Source organism: Centruroides sculpturatus, unplaced genomic scaffold, assembly GCF_000671375.1.
Source record: "Centruroides sculpturatus isolate CEXI.00-Female unplaced genomic scaffold, Cexi_2.0 scaffold160, whole genome shotgun sequence".
NCBI lineage: Eukaryota > Metazoa > Arthropoda > Arachnida > Scorpiones > Buthidae > Centruroides > Centruroides sculpturatus.
In genome coordinates this window covers 532,465-555,696 of record NW_019384435.1, presented here as the reverse complement: position 1 = coordinate 555,696, position 23,232 = coordinate 532,465, and the positions used below count along the sequence as shown (strand labels likewise).

General features: G+C 28.5%; 4 protein-coding genes across 6 annotated transcripts in view; 3 read left to right on the top strand and 1 right to left on the bottom strand.

Moving 5' to 3' along the window:
• LOC111619889 (26S proteasome regulatory subunit 8 homolog B-like) lies at positions 1–7,773 on the top strand. 3 transcript variants are annotated; one of them, XM_023361714.1, is made up of 12 exons: positions 725–1,291; positions 1,499–1,616; positions 2,703–2,795; positions 3,026–3,095; positions 3,343–3,440; positions 3,740–3,865; positions 4,647–4,808; positions 5,867–6,030; positions 6,147–6,297; positions 6,384–6,482; positions 6,971–7,168; positions 7,246–7,773. In XM_023361714.1, the coding sequence occupies exons 2-12, from the start codon at positions 1,533–1,535 to the stop codon at positions 7,297–7,299; spliced, it is 1,299 nt and encodes a 432-aa protein (XP_023217482.1). In that variant the 5' UTR covers positions 725–1,291; positions 1,499–1,532; the 3' UTR covers positions 7,300–7,773. The 3 variants fall into 3 exon arrangements, with proteins under 3 accessions (XP_023217483.1, XP_023217482.1, XP_023217481.1); XM_023361713.1 differs by lacking the exon at positions 725–1,291 and having other exon boundaries at positions 1,413–1,616; XM_023361715.1 differs by lacking the exons at positions 725–1,291; positions 1,499–1,616; positions 2,703–2,795 and adding an exon at positions 1–39.
• Positions 7,774–10,698: 2,925 nt separating this feature from the next.
• LOC111619886 (neuroendocrine convertase 1-like) lies at positions 10,699–16,993 on the top strand. The gene is made up of 13 exons (XM_023361711.1): positions 10,699–10,944; positions 11,136–11,240; positions 11,745–11,870; positions 12,594–12,699; positions 12,773–12,810; positions 12,896–12,972; positions 13,037–13,125; positions 13,593–13,765; positions 13,857–14,066; positions 14,133–14,233; positions 14,315–14,533; positions 14,624–14,790; positions 16,832–16,993. The coding sequence occupies exons 1-13, from the start codon at positions 10,714–10,716 to the stop codon at positions 16,975–16,977; spliced, it is 1,788 nt and encodes a 595-aa protein (XP_023217479.1). The 5' UTR covers positions 10,699–10,713; the 3' UTR covers positions 16,978–16,993.
• An 879-nt stretch (positions 16,994–17,872) lies between these two features.
• LOC111619887 (neuroendocrine convertase 1-like) lies at positions 17,873–18,744 on the top strand. Its single transcript, XM_023361712.1, has 3 exons — positions 17,873–18,004; positions 18,099–18,233; positions 18,460–18,744. The coding sequence occupies exons 1-3, from the start codon at positions 17,882–17,884 to the stop codon at positions 18,658–18,660; spliced, it is 459 nt and encodes a 152-aa protein (XP_023217480.1). The 5' UTR covers positions 17,873–17,881; the 3' UTR covers positions 18,661–18,744.
• Positions 18,745–21,155: 2,411 nt separating this feature from the next.
• The window catches only part of LOC111619913 (kexin-like), a 63,542-nt gene continuing 61,465 nt past the window's right edge, over positions 21,156–23,232 (bottom strand). Inside the window, 1 exon segment of the mRNA XM_023361737.1 lies at positions 21,156–22,576. Within this exon segment, the coding sequence (XP_023217505.1) occupies positions 22,323–22,576 (254 nt within the window). The 3' untranslated portion in view covers positions 21,156–22,322.

The window sequence follows — 23,232 nt, the reverse complement described above, 5'->3', positions numbered from 1 at the left end:
TTATCGTTTTATTATTTGGAGAAGATAGAAGAATTGCAGGTACAAAATATAATTAACGATATATCACACTTTATTATAACTAATTTTATAATATATTGAACGTAATGTATTAATATATAGGTCCATTAATGATTTTTTTAAACCTGTATTCCATATAACTAATTCTTTCTTCAATTATTTATAAGATATATATATTAGATGTAATAAAGACAGAAATTTTTCCAGTTCAACGATAGTGACTGAAAAGTAAATTTTGGAAATTTCCGTGGACAACACCTGGTCCTAAAACGAATTAGTTAGAAAACAAACGACGGACGATCTATTAAGTTTAACATATTTAGATTTTTACAGCTATTGTAAGAAAGGTTTAAAATTTACGACAACTCTGTCGCGTCCTTTGAAGTATACTAGTGATGGACAAAAGAGGCATTTGACATTGGCCAATATCGTCACACACAGCTACCCTATCGTCAAATGTCACGGCACGCCACTGGCTTCCACAAATTGCAAGTGCCTTTTTCGGTGCTCAATACACTAGCAAACAAGATGGCGGCTAACACGAGGCTCGTAGACGAATAGAAACGGTCAGTTTTGTTATTTTTTGGACAAAATTGAATTCAGTTAGGTACGGCTGCAAATAGTTGGAAATACAGAGAACTATTTTTGGATTATTACTACAAAAAACAACATTGAATTCAATTGGAATTGTGAGGAAAATTTATCACAATAGTAATGATGGGATTACCAGAAATTCTACAAAATCATTAGGTAACTGAATCAGTGGATAGAAAGTAAAGAACTCCGAGAGACACTAGAACAAATGAACAAATTAAATATTTCCAATGAAGTATTGGAACAGTAGTGGTTATGATGGGTGAGTGAACTGAGACTACCAGTGAAAAGAAGGCCAAATTATAACAGCGAGACATCAACAGAAGCTAAAACTGGTTCAAGCAATCACTGAATATCCCTCTCAAGGTATGTTTATTTTTGCTAATCATTCAGATTCCAATGAGTATAGCAAAATATTTACTTTTAAGTACATTATGGACAAATGACAAGAAGGAAGAAACTATTAATTTCAATAACTAATGCCGTCCCTCATATGCTGAAAGATGGATATGTTTTCAACGTTCTTTATCGGACTATGATTTATATCACATGTCTTGCACATGGACTCCACCGAGTTGCAGAGGAGGTTAGAGAAGAATTTCTTGAGGCCGACAAACTAATTGTCACGACTAAAAAAACGTTCTCTAAAGCACCATCAGAGTACAGATATACAAAGAGTGTAATCCTGATTTATCTTTACCTATTAATGTTATTATTATTTTTTTAATTTTCTAACATTTGACATATTCGAGATACGTTTTCTATATGTAATTAGTATGTAATAGTCACGAATATTGTTACGGAACATTTCTATTAAATAACAATTCAGAATATTCTTAATTATTTTTTTTAATCGTATATTTTTATTCTTACAATTGTCATTTAGATAAATATTTTATTCGTTGAAAATTTGGAAGAAGATGGATATTTCAGTTATGAACAGAAGACAAATGACGAAATATCTCGTAAATTTGACACGTATCATGAAAAAAATAAATGAAATTGTAAGCATTAATATAAATATTTATGAAAAATGATTAATATAATTTATATAATTTACGTCGGGAATACATGCATTTAATTATTTTTTTATTTTTCAACAAGTTGCGAGCAGCACTTATTTTATTAACATAGCAATGATACTGTAGTTATAAAATTATACGATTATTAACATGTTATTTGTTAACACGAGCAATTATATATTATGACATCAATCACAATGCCAGTCTGCAATTTTTAATTTATTTAATTTAAAATACCGTATATGCTCTCCATCTCAAATTAGTAGTGGCTTGCCCCTGTACTTCATACTTTCCCTCTAACAATAGAGTCGTGCCGGTCATCTATTAACTGCTTTCAGCGGAAAATTTTTGAATTGAAATAACGTGGCTTGCGTAGGAACTTTATATAGAGTTAATTGGGTTCTCCTTCCCCAAGATTTCCATATTTAATCTCGGCTTTCATCTGTCCACTCCATTTTTCGGATTAAGGAAAGAGGGACGGACGACAGTGGGAATTTATAGGTGTACAATTTTTTCAAACTGTTATACAGTAGAGCGTCGATTATCCGAATTAATTAGGGACTGGGGTTGTTCGAAAGATCGATGTTTCGGATAACCGATTATGCGCAAAAAAATATATTAATTTATCCCATCTTGACATTTTTCTCCGCTGCATGTCGCTTCGCGTTGAATTTTCGTCGATGTTAAGCCTAACGAAGACTATTGTATCGTTAAAAATTATTTTCTTTATTTTTTACAAACAAAATAAATATATTGAAAAATATAAAAACAATAAAAAATTATACTTCAGAAGTTAATTTAGTATCAAAAACGTTAAATATTTGAGTAGCCCAAGACATAGCCAAAGATTGCAGCGCCACAGCACTGGCAAAAATTTAAATTTGCCGACTGGAATTCTTTCGGATGATTGACTTTCGGATAATCGACGCTCTACTGTATATGTATTTTTATTGATACACGCACATAATTACAACTTTGTTGTATTTTCTCACGTCATATAGCTATCAAGAAATTGCGATAGTGATATATTTAATGATGGAAACCTATAATTTTGTTTACTTTATACAGTTAAATGTGAAAACGATATCTAAAGTTAGTTCGCCAGTTTCAGAAAGTTCGGGATTATCGTTTTATTATTTGGAGAAGATAGAAGAATTGCAGGTACAAAATATAATTAACGATATATCACACTTTATTATAACTAATTTTATAATATATTGAACGTAATGTATTAATATATAGGTCCATTAATGATTTTTTTAAACCTGTATTCCATATAACTAATTCTTTCTTCAATTATTTATAAGATATATATATATTTTTTTCACTAATAAAGGTGTTTTTTTCTAATAAACATGATTAGTAATGATGACATTCTTATTATGTTTTAGATGAAAATTAAAGAAAAAAGATACAATATAAGAAGATTACAGTTCGAAAGAAATGATCTTAATATGAAAGGTATAATACAAAATGGAATAAATATTAGAAAAAATTAGTTTGAATATAATTTTTTAATTAATAAAATTAGCAATTTCTAAGAAATTTATACACAAATGATATAATAAATATTAATAAAAAGATTGGAAAATTTTTCTCATAATGACTGCTTTATTATTTAATCTGTTTTTTTAAGAATGTCCAATTAATTATATCACTGTATTTATATAAATTATAAATTTTTATTAAAACCAAATTAACATTGCAGTTCGACAATTACGCGAAGAATTAAAATCGATTTTACAAGAATGTTCTTACGTAGCGGATGTAATCAAAATCTTAAATTCAGATACAGCTATAGTCAAAGTAACTATACAATTGTATTTTATTTATACATACAATAATAATTACTAAATATTAAAAAAATAAAGTTATAAACGTACAGTCGACCCCCCTCTATAACACTGTTGATTATTTTGTTTTATATGAATTCCATGTTGTATGAGTCAGTCAGATTTTACAAATACATGAGCTGTTCACAGCCCGGTACACGTATTTGTAAAATCTAAGTGACTCGTACAACATGGAATTCATATAAAATGGAATAATCAACAGTGTTATAGGGGGGGTCGACTGTAATTGTTATTTTTATAAAATTATTCTAGATAAAAGGAGAAGGAGAATTACACGTTGAAATCGATGACAGTGTTGACTATCTAAAAGTTGTCCCAAACAGTCGTGTGGCCATTAGAAGTAAGGACTTTAAAATATACAAGACTTTTCCAAAAGAAGTAATTTCAATTTTTGAATTGAAGTTAGAATAATCAATATTGTAAAAAAATTCAAATTTTAATATTTTAACGAACTTTTGTTAAAAGGCGGTCTTGTTCTTGGATACAAATGATGATTATTTAAAACTTATTTTACGTATGTAAAATTTAAACAATATATTAATCAAGTATATTTTCATCCAAATTATTCCAGTTAAGTGTTATTTTTCTTGTTGATGGAACTGAACTTAACACAATAACTTTGGCCACTTCCAGATGTTGATGCCAATCGATTTGAATGGATTGGTAAATTGGCAATCTGCAAGAAGGACTTTTTATGGGATAATGGCTCTTATTTATCTGTTAGACACTTAAAAAAAAAACCCCGAAAAACTCCTCTTGACCAGCCAATTGGCGAGATGCAAACCCGAGATTTTACAATGGTCCCCAACTAATTTTAGAATTATAGTACTAAAAGTCACGAGTGAATTCAATGGCTTGATATCAACAGTCTGTATTGCTATTCTTCATAGTGTTTACGCTAGTGTTTTAGTCACGTTCCTGAGTTTTAATTTTAGTACTGAAACTACATTTGAGTGACTAAAAAACAGATTTTAGTTTTAGTAATTTAACCTAAACTAGTTTATTTTTAGTATAATAAATTTGAACTAATAAGAATTTTGAGAATTTTGTATATAAGATTCAATATACAAAACGAATTCTACCGCTTCAAAAATTATTTTAATGGACTTCCATTGAAATAAGCTCAAATTTTGCTCTTTATATATAAAATTAATTTCAGGTAGATCCCGCGATCAATCTAATGAAAATCGACAGAATTCCAGATACAACATTCGATATGATTGGTGGCTTACAAAATGAAATAAGAGAAATAAAAGAAGTGATCGAGTTACCTATCAAACATCCTGAATTATTCGAGAGTTTAGGAATCGATCAACCTAAAGTATATTTAACGATAATAATACAAGCATCAATACTTAATGTCATAGTGATTGATCCTCTCCTGAACATTAGAAGACCGACATCTTATTGATATATCCCATTATTTTAAATGAGAGAAATTATAATAGGTTACAACGTTAATCCAAAATTTCCAATTAATTTTCGTAAACATAACTAAAATACAGTAAATGTTTATAACGAACTATTATATTAGGAAATAAAATGCTTAAAATATCGCTTTATGATCAATCACCAGTTAATAGGATTGTTACAAAGCAGCAGCTTTGTATGTACTAACATGTATAATCTGCATGCTTTACTGTAAACTTTTGATAGGAACAACAATAAAGAAATTTAAGAAATGCATGTAAAAATTTACAATAAAAATACAAGGAATAAACTGCGATACGTTTTCGGATGGCCGAGTGGCTATGGTGCCAACCTGCCGCTCTGGAGGACCCGGGATCGAATTTGTACGGATTGGAAATTCCCAGGAATTTTTCGGGTGGGACCATATGTCGAGCCAAGATGTCGACCTCATCGTCTGGTAGAATACCATAATGGGCTTGATAAAAATGCCTTCTTAGTGCCCACAGGGCGGAAAAGAGTTTTTTAAAATACATTCTTAACGATGCCTCTGAAGCTTCCGTAAATTCAATGATTGATTGACTACAGTTAGTGATGTCATAAAATAACACTAGGACATTCTGTTGTAGAAAATGTAGGTATAATACGACGTTATAATGCCTCTTCTGCGCCAGTTATATTCAAGACTCACTCTTTCTGGATACACCAGCTTTATTCAAAATTTTACACATGATTCTATTGTTTTAACCATTTGTATTTAGACTTTTCCTCTACTCCAAAAACTTCAATAAAACGTTTTCTTATATAAAATCGGCCGAAAACATTGTATCGAGAGTTACATACGTTCTATTAAAGCATTAAAAACCAGAAAACATTGTATCGAGACGTTAAGCAAGGATGCTTGTACTTTAATATTTAACTTAAAACTTTAAATTATAAACGAAAATTCATTCATTTCAATTTTGTATAAAGGGAGTGTTACTTTATGGCCCACCAGGAACTGGAAAAACTCTACTGGCAAGAGCGGTAGCTCACCACACCGACTGTACATTTGTACGCGTGTCGGGATCGGAATTTGTACAAAAGTATATAGGAGAAGGGACGAGACTAATGAAAGAATTATTCGATATGGCAAAGTATGTGTTAGTGAAATTTCAGTTTCTGTTTATATTTATTATATTTTATTATGTTTTAATTATTACAAATAATCTTAATATTATTTTGCATCAAACTCATTATTAAATTAATGTAGAGAACACGCTCCGTGCATCATTTTTATAGACGAAGTTGATTCCATAGGATCTTCACGTTTCGACAAAGCGAGAAGCGATAGCGAAGTTCAAAGGACTTTATTGGAATTATTCAGTCAATTGGATGGATTCGACTCGAATAGAAACATTAAAGTAAATTTTTAAAATGTTTTTTTTTCAAATAGAAAATATATTAGATCTTTTTTGTATTTTGATATAAATAAATTTCTAAAATACAGATAATAATGGCTACTAACAGAATTGACGTTCTCGATAAAGCACTAATTAGATCTGGAAGAATTGATAAAAAAATTGAATTTCGTTCACCAAACGAAGAAGTGAGTAGATAATTAATTAAACTTGACAATATTTATAATGTCAATATCATGCTGAAAAGTAATTTTTCTCTTATTAAATCAATATTATCATTAATTTATACATAAATATTGTTTAAAAAACATATTATATGATCTTATAATAGACAATTCATTTCGTTATTTATAAGACCATATAATATTTTTCAACGATATTTATTGTATAAATTAGTGATAATATTAATTTAATAAGAGAAAAACTTTGAAAATTATTTAAAAAGAGAATAAATAAAGGAAATATTTAAAAAGGTAACGAAAGAAATGAAAAATATTGTTATAATTAAAAAAAAAAAAAAAAAACAAATCGTTTGCTGTATTCTCTTCATAAAAATACTCCTCTTCATATTATATAAATAACATATAGTGGGATGTTTTTAGATTATATATACGAGTATTTACGAGAGAAACTTAATTAACTTTCTAAAATTAATTTAAATTTAATCTTTTTCAAGGCACGAATGAATATTCTCAAGATACATTCTCATCAAATGAACCTCTACAGAGGTATAAACTTTCGAAGAATATCAGAGATGATGGAAGGAGCATCGGGAGCAGAAATTAAAGCTGTATGCACCGAAGCTGGAATGTTTGCTCTACGAGAAAATAGAATTTACGTAACTCAAAACGATTTCGAAATGGCTGTTACTTACGTAAATTTTAATAATAATTTAAATAATTTCTTTAAAGTAATCGTCGGTAAAAAAAATTTATTTATTTTTGTTTTTAGGTAATGAAAAAATCTATAATCAAAGATCCTTCTTTGAATAAACAATGGACTTAAAAGATTCGTTCGTAGAAAATTATATATTATTCATTTAATTGTAAAAAGTAAATTGAAAACGTTAAATTCAACTTTTACATTTGGATAAAATAACTAAATTACCTTAATAAACGCGAAGTTACTTATAAATCTGTATCTGTGAAAGTCTCTGTGTCCTTCAACACTATATCCATACGGTTCTATCCTCTCGCGTTATTCTGACGAAAGTGAGAACGGGGATCAACCCTGTTTCTGTAAAATAGGGAGTCTACATTGCACGAAGAAGTCGATAGATTAATACACAGTCTAGAAGACTTACATCTATTTAAACAAAATCGATATATATAAATGAGGAAGTTTGTTTGTTCGCTATACACTCCTAGGCCATTCGATCAATTGCTAAGAAACTCGGAAGTTACGTTCAAATAATTCTAACTTGGATAATGTAGTAAATTTCACCTCAAATTATCGATTAGATTTCTATATATCGATTAATTTCTGTCGACATTTCATTTTTGGCTTTACACATAAGGAAAAAATTTAACAAAATAATTAATTTAACTAATATAATTCATACAAAAAAAAGGTATAATTTTTTTAAAAATATATTATAATCACTGAATTACCGCGACAATGATATAGCGCGAAATAGACGTGACATTACGCCATTACTGTGACAAGTAGCATATAACACTAGTAGTGTTTTGCCCCTGTACATCATACTTTTCCTGTTAGCAATAGAGTCGTGCCGGTTATGTATCTAACTCCGTTTGGGGGAAAATTTTTGAATTGAAATAATGTGACTTGGGTTACAAATCGGAATTTCATATATAGTTAATCTGGTTTTCTTTCTCTTACGGTTTCCTTCTTCGATTTTCATCTATCTAAATCCGTTCTCGAAATTAAAGAAGGACAGAGACGACAGTGGAAATTTGTTTTATAAACGTGATATTTACGAGGATATGTTTAACTACCAGGAAACCTGGACATCCCACCCCTCTTCTGATTTCATCTCCCCTTAATAACTCATAAACCCATTGCCCTAAACTTCTTTCACTGAGTTGAAGTAATAAGTTTCATAACACTGAAAATAATACAAACTTTACCTATGCGTATACTATTTATGTAATATTAAATAAAATAGAAATAAGTTACATAAAATACAAGGAGTGATCATTAAAGGAAGAAGCCATAATAAATTAAGAGTTCTGATTGTGTGTGTATATATAATGGCTATTTTGGCCATTCGTTGTCTCTTCCATCATTAAAGATAACCTTTTTTTATTATTAAATAACTGTTGTTTTTATTATTAGGATTACTTTTATTATTTCTTTAACGTGGCCAGTTGTTGTACAAAAAAATACAGTATTTGTTGAAATTCAAGCTAAGAAATTGTCTTATTTTAAATTTTGTCTCGTTAAAATATACTAACTGTTTTTTTAATGTTGTTATGGTTTAATTTTTTAATAAATGAATACTATTAAGTATTTGGAGAAACTGTTCTTACAAACATTTACATTCAAGAGCATTAAAATCCCTCTTTACACAAGGTCTACTTTCTTATAGCGATGAATTAATATAGTGTACTTTACTTTTAACATAGCAAAAGTATTGTTTAATTATACTCGACATAATCACGACAAAAATTGTTGCATATGAATAAGAAATATTTTAATCATAAGATATCTTTAACAATACAGATAAAACGAATTCATTCTCATAAATGGAGGAGATGAATGGTTGTCTGCAACTATTGTATTGTACTTGAAATTGCGTACACAACTTTACCTTTATGTGAAAATTACATGTACGTATTTTTCCCTGTGGGTATTTTCGATATGATTAATTTTCTTTGCGCGGATTTTTCCTGTGTACATATATGACAATGGATTTTTTCTGTGAGCAATTTCCACGTGGGCTTTTGTCACGTAAACTTCTTACATACAACCGGTTGAAAATGTGAAATGTTTTGCCTTTTGGTATGAGAAAACAGACCTGAAAGTTTGATAACGTTACACGAATGTGTTTGTCGTACATTCTATTTGCCGTTAAGTGTTCCAAAACATCATTTATCCCACAATCAGGGCTAACGCCAAGCGGGTTCAGCGCATTCCCTGGAACAGGGTCCTCGTAGTTCACAAAAAACTCATCGTAAATTTTCAGGATCTATGTTTTCTGCAGTGTCCTAGGCTCAGTACATAAGCGTATAATAAATTCAATTGCAGTATATGTGGTTAAAAAAATAATTTAATTTACACTAAACTAATTTACAAGTGTATGCAATATATTACAGTAGACTAGTGTCATAAATTATCGAAGGATCATTTTAATATTAAGGATATATTCGAAGCTTACTGTATCTTTATAATTGAAGGTAATTACTGTAAAATAAGGCGTATTAAATTAATAAACAATTACAAAACGAAAAAAAAATATTTATAGTAATTTAAACCAAGAAGAGGGGGGAAAAACTGAAGAAAAAAACAATGACTTTTAATTAAATAATGAATTATGAGATAATAAATAAAATTATTTTAACAAATAGTTTATAAATCAAAATTTGTTTTTAACATCATTTATTTAATAATTATTTAAAATTATAATCGGAAGATTTAAATGTATTTTGAACGAATAATTAATTACTAAATATAATTTATATGATAATATCTTTATTAATGTTTCGTATTGTAATTAGTTATGCAAATATAAAATGTCTGGTCAGAAGACAAACAAAGGTCACATTGATAGATTAGACAATGGTTAGGACACAAACGTCCTTCTTTGATAATGAAAAAAAAGAAAAGCGAAAGGTCAACGAGGTAGTGACTTTAGTAAAAGTTCAACAAATTCTCAAACGACATACAATAAATATAGGGGACTCCCGGATATAGTGAATTCCAAAGAGATTTTCACATTAGCCACAGGCAAATATCTTAAGATGGATGCTTTCTTGACAAAAATCATTTTTATTTCTTTATCTTCTTATTAATACATTTTTCAAAAATGAAATTAATTATTTCAAGACTTCCATTAAACAAATTAATATATTAAATTTTTCTTTTGTGTGTGTGTGTGTTTTAAGTGTTACAACTATTATTTTATGAATTCAAAACTGAGTAATTCAGGTGTAATGCTAATATAATACACATTTTCCAAAGGGTTGATTACTACATATCAATTTTGTCAGTTAAAATTATTTAGAGGTATTTTTCATACTGTAATAATATCAAGCAAATATTATAAAAGAAATCATTATACTTTAATTTTTAGAAATGATATTAATTTAATTTAAATATGAATATAAAATTCGAAAATATAATAAAATTTTGAATACAGATAAAATATACGAAACGAATCAAAACGAATCACTCCTTGTGATGTGACAGTGAATCGATGACGTCACTAAAACAATACCTTTTTTTCACCAATCCAAGATGTGTATGGATCACTATAATAATGATACAACGTTTCGATGTTATTATTTTACCTTCCTAACCGAAGCCATGTCGTGTGCGAAATTTTCTATATGGTTTCTATGTATATTATTTCATTCCCATTATAGTTATGGAAGACATTTTACTAATGATTGGGCTGTACAATTAAACGGTGGAGACGATATGGCCAAACAATTGGCTGACGAAATGGGCTATTATAATTTGGGGCAGGTGAGTATAAAAGTTTTAATATAAATTATTTTTCTTATAAATGATTTAGTGTTTGTATTTAAATACCTAACGATTGACAATAGGGAATTTTATTATATCTAAACATCTGTTACGAAATAACTATTATATTTTTAGTTTCAAAAATATGTAAGATGATTTTGTATTTTTTTTAAAAATATATATAAATACAGATACGAGGTTTTCCCAATGTATATTTACTAAGAAAAAAAGAGCATCCATCGAGATCGAAGAGAGAAGCTAAACAATTAAATAAAATACTAAATGAGGATCCACGGGTGAGGTATATTTTTCGTACTAATAATAATTTAAAATATTATAAATAAATTTCTTTTTTTTTAATTAAATAATATATAGCCTAATATTTACTTCATAGAAACAATAAATTTTTACTGAATGTGTCAATGTAATGGAAAATAACACTCTCTCACCCTTATTAAAATCTCATAGCAAGGTCTTTAGGTTATGTTAACCTATTTAGGACCTATATAAAATTTTACGTATTTAGATTGATGCCCACATGTTTATTTATATTATATAATCGAAAATAAGAACAAATAAGTACGAATTTAGGCCATAGATGTTTATGGAATATCTATTGTAATTAAATTGATTATCATTTTGTTTTTTTTAAAACAAAAATGTATGGAAATTTAATTAGGTTACGGTTTAATTAGCTAACTAATCATCATTATTATTATTTTTTTAAAAACTCAACGTATTTAAAATAAATAATATTTATTATTAAAATTTTTAATTATCTTGAAATATTATCGTTTTAGGTTCTATGGGCCGAACAACAGGAAATTAGAGTACGAGATAAACGTAATTTACGTTTGGTCGGTCGCAATGGTGACTTTTATGTTAATCGTTTTAATGATCAACTATGGCCTAAAGAGTGGTATTTGGTAAGAGTAATAAAATACTATAATTATATATTTGAAATAAAAAAAATTTCTTATCACTCTAATGAGTAATTCGTAAGTCACCGGCCATAGAAGATTGTATGGAGAATCATCGGGAGATTGTAGACAAAGTAGACTATCAGGGACAAGTGTATACTGTACTGGTTATATGATGCATCATTTCGGGTCTATAATACTGTCAAACGGAAATTTAAATGCACAAATTCCACGTGTGGTCATCTAACGTAGCTGCATAGTTTTGTAACTAATTGCAGAACTACGTAGCTGGACCTATACTACAAATAATACAAATGACCTTAACCAGTTTCTCGTCTCTTCTTTCACTCTTTGTCTTCTGAATAACAGTAGCTAAAGCTGCACAACTCGCCGAGCTAGTGCTTCAATAAAAGCGAAACATCCAGAGATTCCATGCATACCAAGCAGACAAAGACACATGACAAAAAAAAAACAGGCACGAAGACACAAAAACGACTCTTCGGATCACACATAAATGACCAACACAACCATAGATGATACTTCTCATATATATATCTGCATAATTGATGCAATTATGTAACCGTTACCATCTAGTAAATTATGTGCCACACTTAAGCTACCATCTAGTAAATTATGTGCCACACTTAAGCTACCATCTAGTAAATTATGTGCCACACTTAACGTATTATTAATTATTTTATCACTTAAAACTTTATAAATTTTCTTTAGCACAATTCTCGAAGCGAGAATGAAATAACAAGGAGTATGAATGTCATTCCAGTATGGGATATGGGATATACAGGAAGAGGAGTTGTTCTGTCTGTAATGGACGATGGTATGAAAATTATTTTTATTTAATTTTTTTTAATCTGGTGTATACATTAAAAAGATTCTAAATATTTTTATAGGACTTGAATGGAATCATACAGATTTAATTCGGAATTATGTAAATATATCATTTTAATAAATATTTTTGAATTTTTTTTCAAGTCTATTTTATAATTTATTATTTTAAAAAAATTATATTCCAGGATTCCAGGGCGAGTTGGGATAGTAACGATAATGATCCCGATCCTTTTCCTCGATACGACGATGTGGATTCAAATAAGTAAATTTTTAATTTATTAACAAAATTTGGGTAAATATTTAATTTATTAACAAATATTTTTTAGACACGGAACTCGATGTGCTGGTGTGATTGCCATGATCGAAAATAATTTAAAATGTGGAGTGGGTATTGCTTATAATTCGAAAATTGGAGGTATGATTGCATTAAACTTGGATAAGCACACCAGACAAAAATTTAGTCAGTAGGTAGGCTATTAGAGAATGGTACCGTTGCATAGAAAGTACCATGTGAGAATTATTAGGTGATTAATTAGGAGCAACGTGAGTGTTCAATCGAGTCTGCAATATGGGTCTCGCGATAGACGTTAGTGAGTAACAGAAAGGAGTCATCATGTTTGGCCGTATACATGGACACAAAATGAATGAAGTCGCCCAATTTGTTGGTGTGTCGAAGCGTAGTGCCAGTGCGCTTATAAAGAGTGGTGTAATTCTCAGTTGAAAATCATCCTATGATGCAAGAGATACCGTCCTTCATTATGGGTGTTTTGAAAGGGGTGCTAATTTTTTGTCCGTTGTGCTTACTATAATCGTGATACCAACTTCTTAATAAAACGCAAAATTAATATGAAATTTGCATTCATATATTATTTATTTCTGAAGCGATTCGTATGTTGGATGGACCCATCACAGATGTCATCGAAGGGTTATCGATAGCCTTTAATATAGATTATATAGATATTTTCACTGCATCTTGGGGTCCAACCGATGATGGAAAAACCGTAGATGGACCTAAAACTTTGGCATCGAAAGCATTAGAGAAAGGAGCCATTATAGTAAATACAATCAAATTATTCTCGAATTCTAATATAAAATAATTGTATACTGATTGATAAGTTCATAAAGTAATTAGCGATTGATTTAAAGGGAAGAAATGGGAGAGGTGTTATCTACATTTGGGCATCCGGAAATGGTGGTTTTTTCGACAATTGTAACTGCGATGGTTATGTTAGTTCCATCTACACTCTTTCAATCGGAAGTGTCAGTTATGCCGGGAAACGTCTCTTCTATTCCGAAAAGTGCTCTTCAACTATAGCTACGACCTATTCGAGTGGATATATAGGCAAGAATAAAATAGTACGTTTCTTATAAATCTATATAAAATAATACGATTCGAAATGACTGATTCAACTATTATTCTAGTGTGCTACAGATTTACACGATAAATGCACTAATCAGCATTCTGGAACATCGGCCTCGGCTCCTATGGCTGCTGGAATTATTGCATTGGTGTTAGAAGCAAAGTAAGAATTTACGCAATTGTCTATACAATTTTATATATTTATTTTTTTTATATTTTTAGTTAAATTAAATACAATTTTCAGTCCTTACTTGACGTGGAGAGACATTCATCATATAATAGTGTGGACGACTGACGTAATGCCTTTATTAGAAAACAAAGGATGGAAAATGAATTCCATAGGTTTGATGTACAATAGTCAATTTGGTTTTGGGTTGCTGAATGCTGAAGCAATGGTAAAAACAGCAGTAAAATGGGAATACTTACCTCAGAAAACGACATGTGATGTCAATGCAGAAGTAAGGTATAACTTATATATACAGTATTTTTTAAAGTAATATTTCAATTCGATTAGATCTATATGAAACAATTCCATATGTGTTCGTGTTAATAGTTTTCCTGTACCGATCTCTTCTAACAAATCGGCCGTTATCATTTTTCAAACCGACGGATGCAGAGATACATGGAATGAAGTTAATTATTTAGAACACGTTCAAGTGTGTTTATCCATCGACTACACTGTTAGAGGAGCTTTGGATTTATATTTAGTATCACCCTCGGGTAAGATATGATAATAACTTAGCTGTTTTTTTTTTTTTAATATATATTAGTAACTTCTAAGAAATAACTATCTCATAAATGGGAATATATCAATAATATTTTTAATACAGTATTATAATTTTATACTTTGCAATATGAATTAATGTAATTATATTATTATGTAATATGTAAGTATATTAGAGGTTTGTGTTATTAGGGGCATTGATTCTGTTAAATTTTGGTGGTTAAAGATCGGGGAGTGGGGAGATAGAGGGGGGGCACACGTCGTATATCTTTAGGAAATATTTACTAGAAAGTACAGGAATACGTCCAAAAATATTAATTTTTGTTTCTATCATTTCTTTATCATAAAAAGTTACATTATAATTTTCATTTCAAATATTAATTCTGAGATTTATTTGCAAAAATAATTACAAATATCTCTCTAAATCCCACTCTTGAAATGACGATATTAATAACAAAATATGCTCTCCCCCTTAATTATTTTCATAAAGATTTGTTAAAATAAATATTTTCTCGTGTTCAAAGACGTATAAGTCTATATATATATAATCAAACTTATCAATCAGAGACGAGGAATTTATATAATTTAAATGCTGACTTCAAACTCAGTACAGATAAGTACAGATTTCTGTTGAATCTATGCATATTTATATCATTTGTATATAGAATTTTTACAGAAATAAGTTCACCCTCTTAATATATATTATTATTATTATAAGAATTACATTATATTATAGAAGTAAAGTTCTTTTTTTTTTTATTCAAGTACGATTCATCTTACATTACGAATGAATAAAGATTTGATTCGGTATTTTTTTGTTTGTCAGGTAAACATGAGAAGCTCTGGCTTCCTATGTTTGTCTTGCAAATCAATGCAAATGTCAACGATTCAAATTACAATACTTTATTTTAACTTCATCGTTCTAACAAAAGATCTTCATGTCTAATTTTATAAAAGAAATTATATTTCATGATAAATAATATTACTATATTTATATCATACTAAGCGCCAAAGCATAATGTTTTTTTGCTTTCTTAATGAGATATAATGTATTTGAAAACTTAACCTATACAAAATTTATTGGAGCTGATCCTTACATAAATTAGGATCTTCACGTACAGGACATATAAAAATTCTAATTAATGACAATTATATAACTAGGACTGTAAAGTTCCCATCCATCTGCCATTGATCCTTGATTTATATGCATAATTTTTACATCAGGTGACACATTTTGAATTGTGTGGCCCATTTCTGACCTGTATTAGAGAGAGATATTTATCAATAAATTCATTGTTTTGCGTTTGTTAATCTTTTTAAAAAACGATGTTAAAAATTGCGAAATAAATGTAGAGCAGTGCCATAACACTTCTCATTAACTATTAAACAGATTGAAAAATACTGGCATAATGACAATGAATGATATGAGCTGTGGCTCTTCGATACTGATTCTTGTAGGAGGCAAAGCGGCAAATAATATGGCGTGCTGATATGAAATATTATGCAAATAAATAAAACAAGAAAACAGAATGTTTGACATAATAAACAAGCAAAAGTAACGTGTTAAACTGTCATTAGAGGGCCAAATGTTCGGGTCTCTAATTCGAACGAAATTTGGTGAGTATATAAGTTAGCCTTAAACACAAATAGCTCCTTGTCCAAATAATAGGACCCACTTTTCAAGAGTTTCCAAAAAATAGGCTCTGAAAATTTAGTGTTTAGCTTCTAATACATAGCTTAGTAATACATAAAGAAGTATTATGGTGCTGCTCATCACTATATTCGTGGCGCTTTAGTGTTATGAGGCATCCCTGTCGAAAACCAGTCACTTACGCTTTAAATATACTAAATAGACTAATTGAAAAAAAGGGTGATCGTGTGATAAACCGAAAAGATAATTGAAAAACACATGTGATAAACCGAAATCGTTTGCTACGTTACTTACCAGACAATCTCTCCTGACGTGCCACTTTGGGCACACGTGTCATAAGTTCGCCACCCCTGTCCTAGATTATAGAAGGTCCTTTAATTTTTCAGGAACCGAAACAATTCTCCTTACTCGAAGACCTAAAGATAAAGCGATCGAAGGCTTTAAAAATTGGAAATTTTTAACCGTTCATCTTTGGGGTGAAAGTCCTACAGGATTATGGAAACTCGTAATAAGAGATATGGTAATTTTCTAACATTTTTTCCTATAAGTTTTTTATTAAATTTTGATATTTTATTATTATAATCTAAATTTGATGATTTTGAATGACTCTATGACTTGAAATTTAATGATAAATTTAGTGTAATAATGATAACTCATTGATATAATAGTAAATTTAATAGTCACACCTGAATGATAATTTATGGAAAATATGGAAATTCGAATGGTTATATTTTATCATTTGTATTTTCCACTGAAGGAGAAGACGAGACGAAAGAAGAGAAAATTCATTATTTTACTGTAATGAAATCCTATACTTTCGAGAAAGACACGTAAACTTATCTCTTGTTTCTTGTGATTGCCCTCGTGTGTTCTGAATCATCACTTACACATCAATAATCTTTAAAGTATTCTGTGAAATTCAAACAATTTTATAAAAAGTATATATTATTATGTTTATTTATATGTAATATTATATCAATAAATTGAAATTTTCACCATGATAACCTTTAAATAAAAGACAATCTATGTGTATATTCCTTTTTATCATCCTAAACTTTATATAAGATGATAAAGTCGAATACAAATATACAATAGGTTGCAAGTATTTTTATACAATTAATTCGAAACACGTGGCTCGACAAGAGTATTTACAAGATTGTATAAACATGTATATACAAGTCGACCCCCGTATAACACTGTTGATTTTTCCGTTTTATATGAATTCCATGTTGTACGAGTCACTTAGATTTTACAAATACGTGAGCCGTTCACAGCCCAGCACACGTATTTGTAAAATCTAAGTGACTCGTACAACATGGAATTCATATAAAACGNCGAAAAAACTACATTCACGAGACGTTTACTTTATAAAGCGTTAATAAATAAATATTTAAAGAAATAATAAATTTTTTTTTTAATATTTAGGTTCTAGAACGATGCTTTTATCTAAACGAGAGAAGGATAAGTCTGCTATAGGATTCAAAAACTGGACTTTTTTGACAGTTCATCTATGGGGTGAGAAATGCGCTGGTCAATATAAACTTCTGATAAGAGATAAGGTTCGATTTTGTATATTTAGATATCCTTTTTTTAAAAAAAAAATGGAAAATATTGATAAATAATAAATTTTCGTTTATTCTTTTAAATTTAAAGATCGGAGAAGACAATAGGGGTGAAGTCAAAAAAGCAATTTTAACATTGCACGGTACTAAAGATATGCCAGAACATATGAAAGGTGGCAAAATATATTCAAAAGATTCGGATATAGAAAGCATTATCGATAAATCGGTAAGATTTGATTAAATAATTTCAAAAATATAATAAAGAACTTTTAAAATAAAATAAAAAAAATTGAGACAATGAAGTCAAAAAGGTGCACTTTTTATACAGAAAATTCAAGTAACTCTTATAACGTTTTTCACCTTTAACCTTTATGAGTATTGCCCGTAACTTGTAACCTTTTTGACCCGAGTCTCTCTCAATTAATTATATATATATTTATTGAATAATTCAGGAGTTTGAAGACGATGTGGACGACGACACAAACGATCTTTCCGATAAGTTAAATGAGATAAGAGAAAGTAACGAAGGAAATTTAGATTGGGACCAATTAATTGGAGAAAAGTTAAGAAGTTTAGATCAAAAAAATTCCGATAGATTCTTATCCGATTTTGAAGAAGAAAGAAATTTTGATTATGTACAAGAGTACTATTAAAATGAGTGCTTTGAAACTGGTCTAGTATGCAAGTGTACATTATTATTTATTAAATATTGATGGACAATAAAAATTGTTTCTTAAGCGCGATTTTCGATTATTTATATCGATTTATATTAGAAAATTTAATATATTATTTCTAATCTTGATCATAATCAAAGCTTTTAATAAGAACTTTAAATTCCGAAGTAAAAAAAAAAAAATGTAATGCAAAATCAATACGAATTTTTTTTCTGGAATCGACAACTTCATTTTTAGTTTTCGAAGATTTAAACGTGTCTATAATTTTCTTGGAAAATCTAATCCAAATTATAATAATACGATATGTTTATATAAAGCTAGATTTCTCATACGTAATTTATGGGATCCAACTGAACTATATGTATCTTTTGTTCGTGCTTGTGAAATTTATTCTAATTTTTTCTAAAGTTCGAGTTACATATTTTATAAAATTATTTATTTATCAGTTTAGACTGAAATTCTTAATTTCCCCCTTCTGTTATTTAAATTTTAAAAATATAAATTTATTATTGAATTTTTAACTATAACAAATATATTTAGTGAAAGCTTAGAATTAAATTTTTTTCCTGTTTTACAAATGACTAGAAGACATTCCTGGACGAAAAGTCAAAGAGAAGAATGGTGTGTCCAAGTTTCTTGGTAGATTATAAGATATTTTCCATAGGTTCAAAGAGTAAAATCACTCAATATGTATAGAGAATTGACTGATTGACAGACATTTCGACAAGAAAACACTTCCACAATCTTTTTCTTCTGTAAATTTAGGTTTAATTTTTAAAATTTTAAGTATTATTTAATGCCACCGCCTTGCGTAATTTTAATTTTTATATTTAGAAGGTTTAAAACCTTTTTAGATTCTTTTATATCGAATTTGTATAATACATATTAAATTACAGTATAATAATATATCCAATGTCTATGAGAATCTTCTAATGAGCATATGTAAAAGTCGAACACTAATTGCAGTTCAATATCCAGTTATCTGAGACAAGAATTGATTATTCTCGGGAAAGTGCTTATTTATCCTGATTTAAATAAATGTATAGATTATTGTCAGCATGAATATCAATTACATCCGTTCCTATAATAGATTCATCATCATCCTTTTAATAAATATAAAAATAGCAAAAGAATTATACAGAACAGAGCAAAGACGACAATTAAAATACTCAAAATTGTTACTAATTGATAAGAAATTTGCCAGTTTATTAATTAAAATCATACAATATATCTGGTGTTATAAACTTACTCATTAAGTCATCTCCACTGGTAAAATGTAAACATGCTTAATTGTAGTTATATAGGAATCTTGTTTAATATAATTGTAAAAATTCAGTTTTTTTTAAATAAAATTACATACAATCTCCCACCTTACAGTAAGTTAAAATTCTAAAAGAAATGTTATTTTAATAATTGCTTTAATAAACTTATTAGCAAATTGCATAATAGAAACTGACCATCACAGTTGTTATATATGAATTTCATAGAAACAATATTGTCTATTATTTTATTACTACTATATTGTTGCATACCAGCTAATATAATTTTTCTATAAATTTAGTTATTAAATTATTGTTAATCTTCCAACTGTACCATTCAAGATTTTAAAAATTATTGGGTTAGCAATAGAATTGTGCTGGTCATCTAACAGGAAAGTATGATGTACAGGGGCACTACTAAGACACTACTAATTTGAGATGGAGAGCATATATTTTAAATTAAACATAATTAAAAATTGCAGCCTGGCATTGTAAAACAATTTCAAAATTAGTTTTAATAATACTTTGACAGAAGCACATTGTTACTGTACTACTTTGTGTATATTACAGTATGTGTGTGTTGTCAAAAATTTATATACAATAAATAACACCAAACATAGGAAAGGCAATTCTTTTTAATTCTTATCACCAACTGCCACTTTTACAATTACATAATCGAATATCCATGTATCGGCACCGACATATACTTCACTCCCCGAATGGCAACGATCACATACAAAACTTTGATCACAATTAAATTGCTACACTTCAAAGATTTAAGACTGAAATTATTCTATTCCTGAGTAGGGATATGTTAACAATGAGATATACAGTATATATATATATATTTTATTTTTATATATATAAATTTTCCTTGCTAGGAAATCACTGTCGACATTCTCTAATTATATAACGTGGCAGTTTTCGGTTAATATACGTGATAATACTCTTAAAAATATTCTTGATCTCGGGCACGTCATAAAATAAAACTAACTATTAACAATATACTCAATATATATATATACTTTTTTTTTTAATATATATTTTCCTTTACATTGTGTATATGATAAAAAATGTATTTTACTATTATATGCTTTGATGTTGATAAGCATTTCGGAAGTGTCCTGAACCCGATATTGTCGAATGCATTTGATACGACTGTTGTGTTTGAATTAAATATAATATTGGAAAATAAATTTTTACATATATAAAATATTNAAAAAAAAAAAAAAAAAAAAAAAAAAAGAACTATTACTAAGTTAAACCAATAACTATGAATATTTATATATATTTATATATATGTACATACAACACACTCACACACACAAAAGAATGTTAACACTATTATAAAGAATAAAATTTTTAACATATTTAATTCAAAATGGAAATCACAATCAACAACCGAATTATTATTATTATTATTATTATTTTTCTTAAAGTGCTATTTTCGTCTTATTCAAAAAAGTATTTTTGCAAAATACAACATTTATAGATGATGCCGGAAATATATAAATGAACAATGTATGGATTTCATAGAAAAATTCCAGTGGCAATGCCAATGCTTTGCAATAACTGTATAATTCAATAACGCTAAATTGAAAACAAAATATTAAAATTACAAAATATCTTAAATCACGAACGTTATCTCCATAAACAGAAAAATCCGTTAGAATTTAAAAATCACAGGTAAACTACATTATTATATTTAATCCAATTTTCCAACATGCCACAAAATAGCACTATATTTTGTACAATTATATATATATACAGTATGTACAATATATATATATTGATACTTCTGAAGTGTTTTAAAGCAATTACATAGTAATTGCTAATCGTCATTAAATTATAATTATGGGTAGTGCTATGTTGTCTATGTAGGAATTAGGAATTTATATTTAACATTGTTATTTTTAAATTAGCAACAATAATAATTTTTTTTTAGAATAAAAAACAATAAAAATCTCAATATAAATCACACCACAAAAAAAATTGTACCCAACTGTTAACTTCATCCTTGGGAAAAATAAGGAATGAATAAATCACAAAATTCAGAACGTTTCTCTTAATACTGAATACTTTGTTTTGTACAAAAACTTTATACAACAATGCTTTGGCTAGTGGCAGATATTTACTGATGAAAAATACACTTGTTACTTATTCTTTTCACTGTATTTAAAGCTTTATATGGTCCCTAATAAAATAGGGTTTGTACAACAGATACCATAAAGTTTACCAATTTGTGGCTGGAAATGAAGATCACCAGAAGTATGAACGAGCAGAGTCTCTATCTTTGCCAAGAAGATTGCTCGTAGAATTGCTTGAGAAATTTATGTGGAGATAAGACCCAGGAATGTTTTCAAGCTTTCAATATAGTTGTCTTTATGAAGGAAGTGGCGAGATGCTGGAACATATATTTAGACTTGTATGCGAAGAACACTGGCAGTGATGTAACGGGATGCGAAATGAGATAAAATAATTTTTCATCAAACAAACCAATGAACATAAGCCGAGGAGGAGTCCTAGATTTCCCATCAAGGCACAAGCGCTATTTGAATTCTTTTCATCTTTGTTTGTTTTTCTATCTGGTTGTTTTCTTGTTCCATGTGGAACTGATGAAAATCCATAAAATGATCCTATAAAAAAAATAAATAAATAATAATAATGTTTTGTATAAAATAATAAAAAGCATCATTACTAGTTACAAAATAACAGTGCATATCTATAAACAGGCATTAAACTTAATGGTTTTGAATGTAGTTAAAAATGCCACTTAATTTTTGTTAATTATTACAAAATTAGTAGCTTACGCTTATAGTAGTAAAAGCATTTTTTTAAATAACAAATGTAATTATTATAATTATTACTTTATTAGATAAATATTTATATATAATTTCATGTATTTATATTAAATTTATTTATTGCATTAATATCAAATTATATTAAAAATAAAAGAAGCTTTGATATTAAACANTATACTAATATACTAATTACATGGTATATAATAATATACTACACTAATAATGGATTTTTTCATATTTTTCGGTTATCCGACTTTTCAATTATCCGACCAACCCCAGTCCCCAATTGAGTCGGATAATCGAGGCTCTACTGTAATTATAGAAAATAATAATATATACACTAAAACCTCAATTTAGTGCCACTGTTTATATGTCTCTGAAATTGGCACTAAATTGAGTTTGGCATTAGGCTGAATTATTTCAAACAAAATGAATTAAGTAATATATACTATAATAATTCTATACCCAACCTTGGATATAAGAGTTTAGAA

What these genes read in the sequence shown, in the direction of transcription:
- LOC111619889 (XM_023361714.1), top strand. Translation starts at nt 1,533, where the DNA reads ATGGATATTTCAGTTATGAACAGAAGACAAATGACGAAATATCTCGTA. An exon ending in AAATGATCTTAATATGAAAG is followed by an intron (nt 3,096 to 3,342) that starts GTATAATACAAA and finishes TTAACATTGCAG; the next exon opens with TTCGACAATTACGCGAAGAA. An exon ending in CAGATACAGCTATAGTCAAA is followed by an intron (nt 3,441 to 3,739) that starts GTAACTATACAA and finishes AAATTATTCTAG; the next exon opens with ATAAAAGGAGAAGGAGAATT.
- LOC111619886 (XM_023361711.1), top strand. Translation starts at nt 10,714, where the DNA reads ATGTGTATGGATCACTATAATAATGATACAACGTTTCGATGTTATTAT. An exon ending in GACGATGTGGATTCAAATAA is followed by an intron (nt 12,973 to 13,036) that starts GTAAATTTTTAA and finishes AATATTTTTTAG; the next exon opens with ACACGGAACTCGATGTGCTG. An exon ending in TTATAATTCGAAAATTGGAG is followed by an intron (nt 13,126 to 13,592) that starts GTATGATTGCAT and finishes TTATTTCTGAAG; the next exon opens with CGATTCGTATGTTGGATGGA.
- LOC111619887 (XM_023361712.1), top strand. Translation starts at nt 17,882, where the DNA reads ATGCTTTTATCTAAACGAGAGAAGGATAAGTCTGCTATAGGATTCAAA. An exon ending in AACTTCTGATAAGAGATAAG is followed by an intron (nt 18,005 to 18,098) that starts GTTCGATTTTGT and finishes TTAAATTTAAAG; the next exon opens with ATCGGAGAAGACAATAGGGG. An exon ending in AAAGCATTATCGATAAATCG is followed by an intron (nt 18,234 to 18,459) that starts GTAAGATTTGAT and finishes TGAATAATTCAG; the next exon opens with GAGTTTGAAGACGATGTGGA.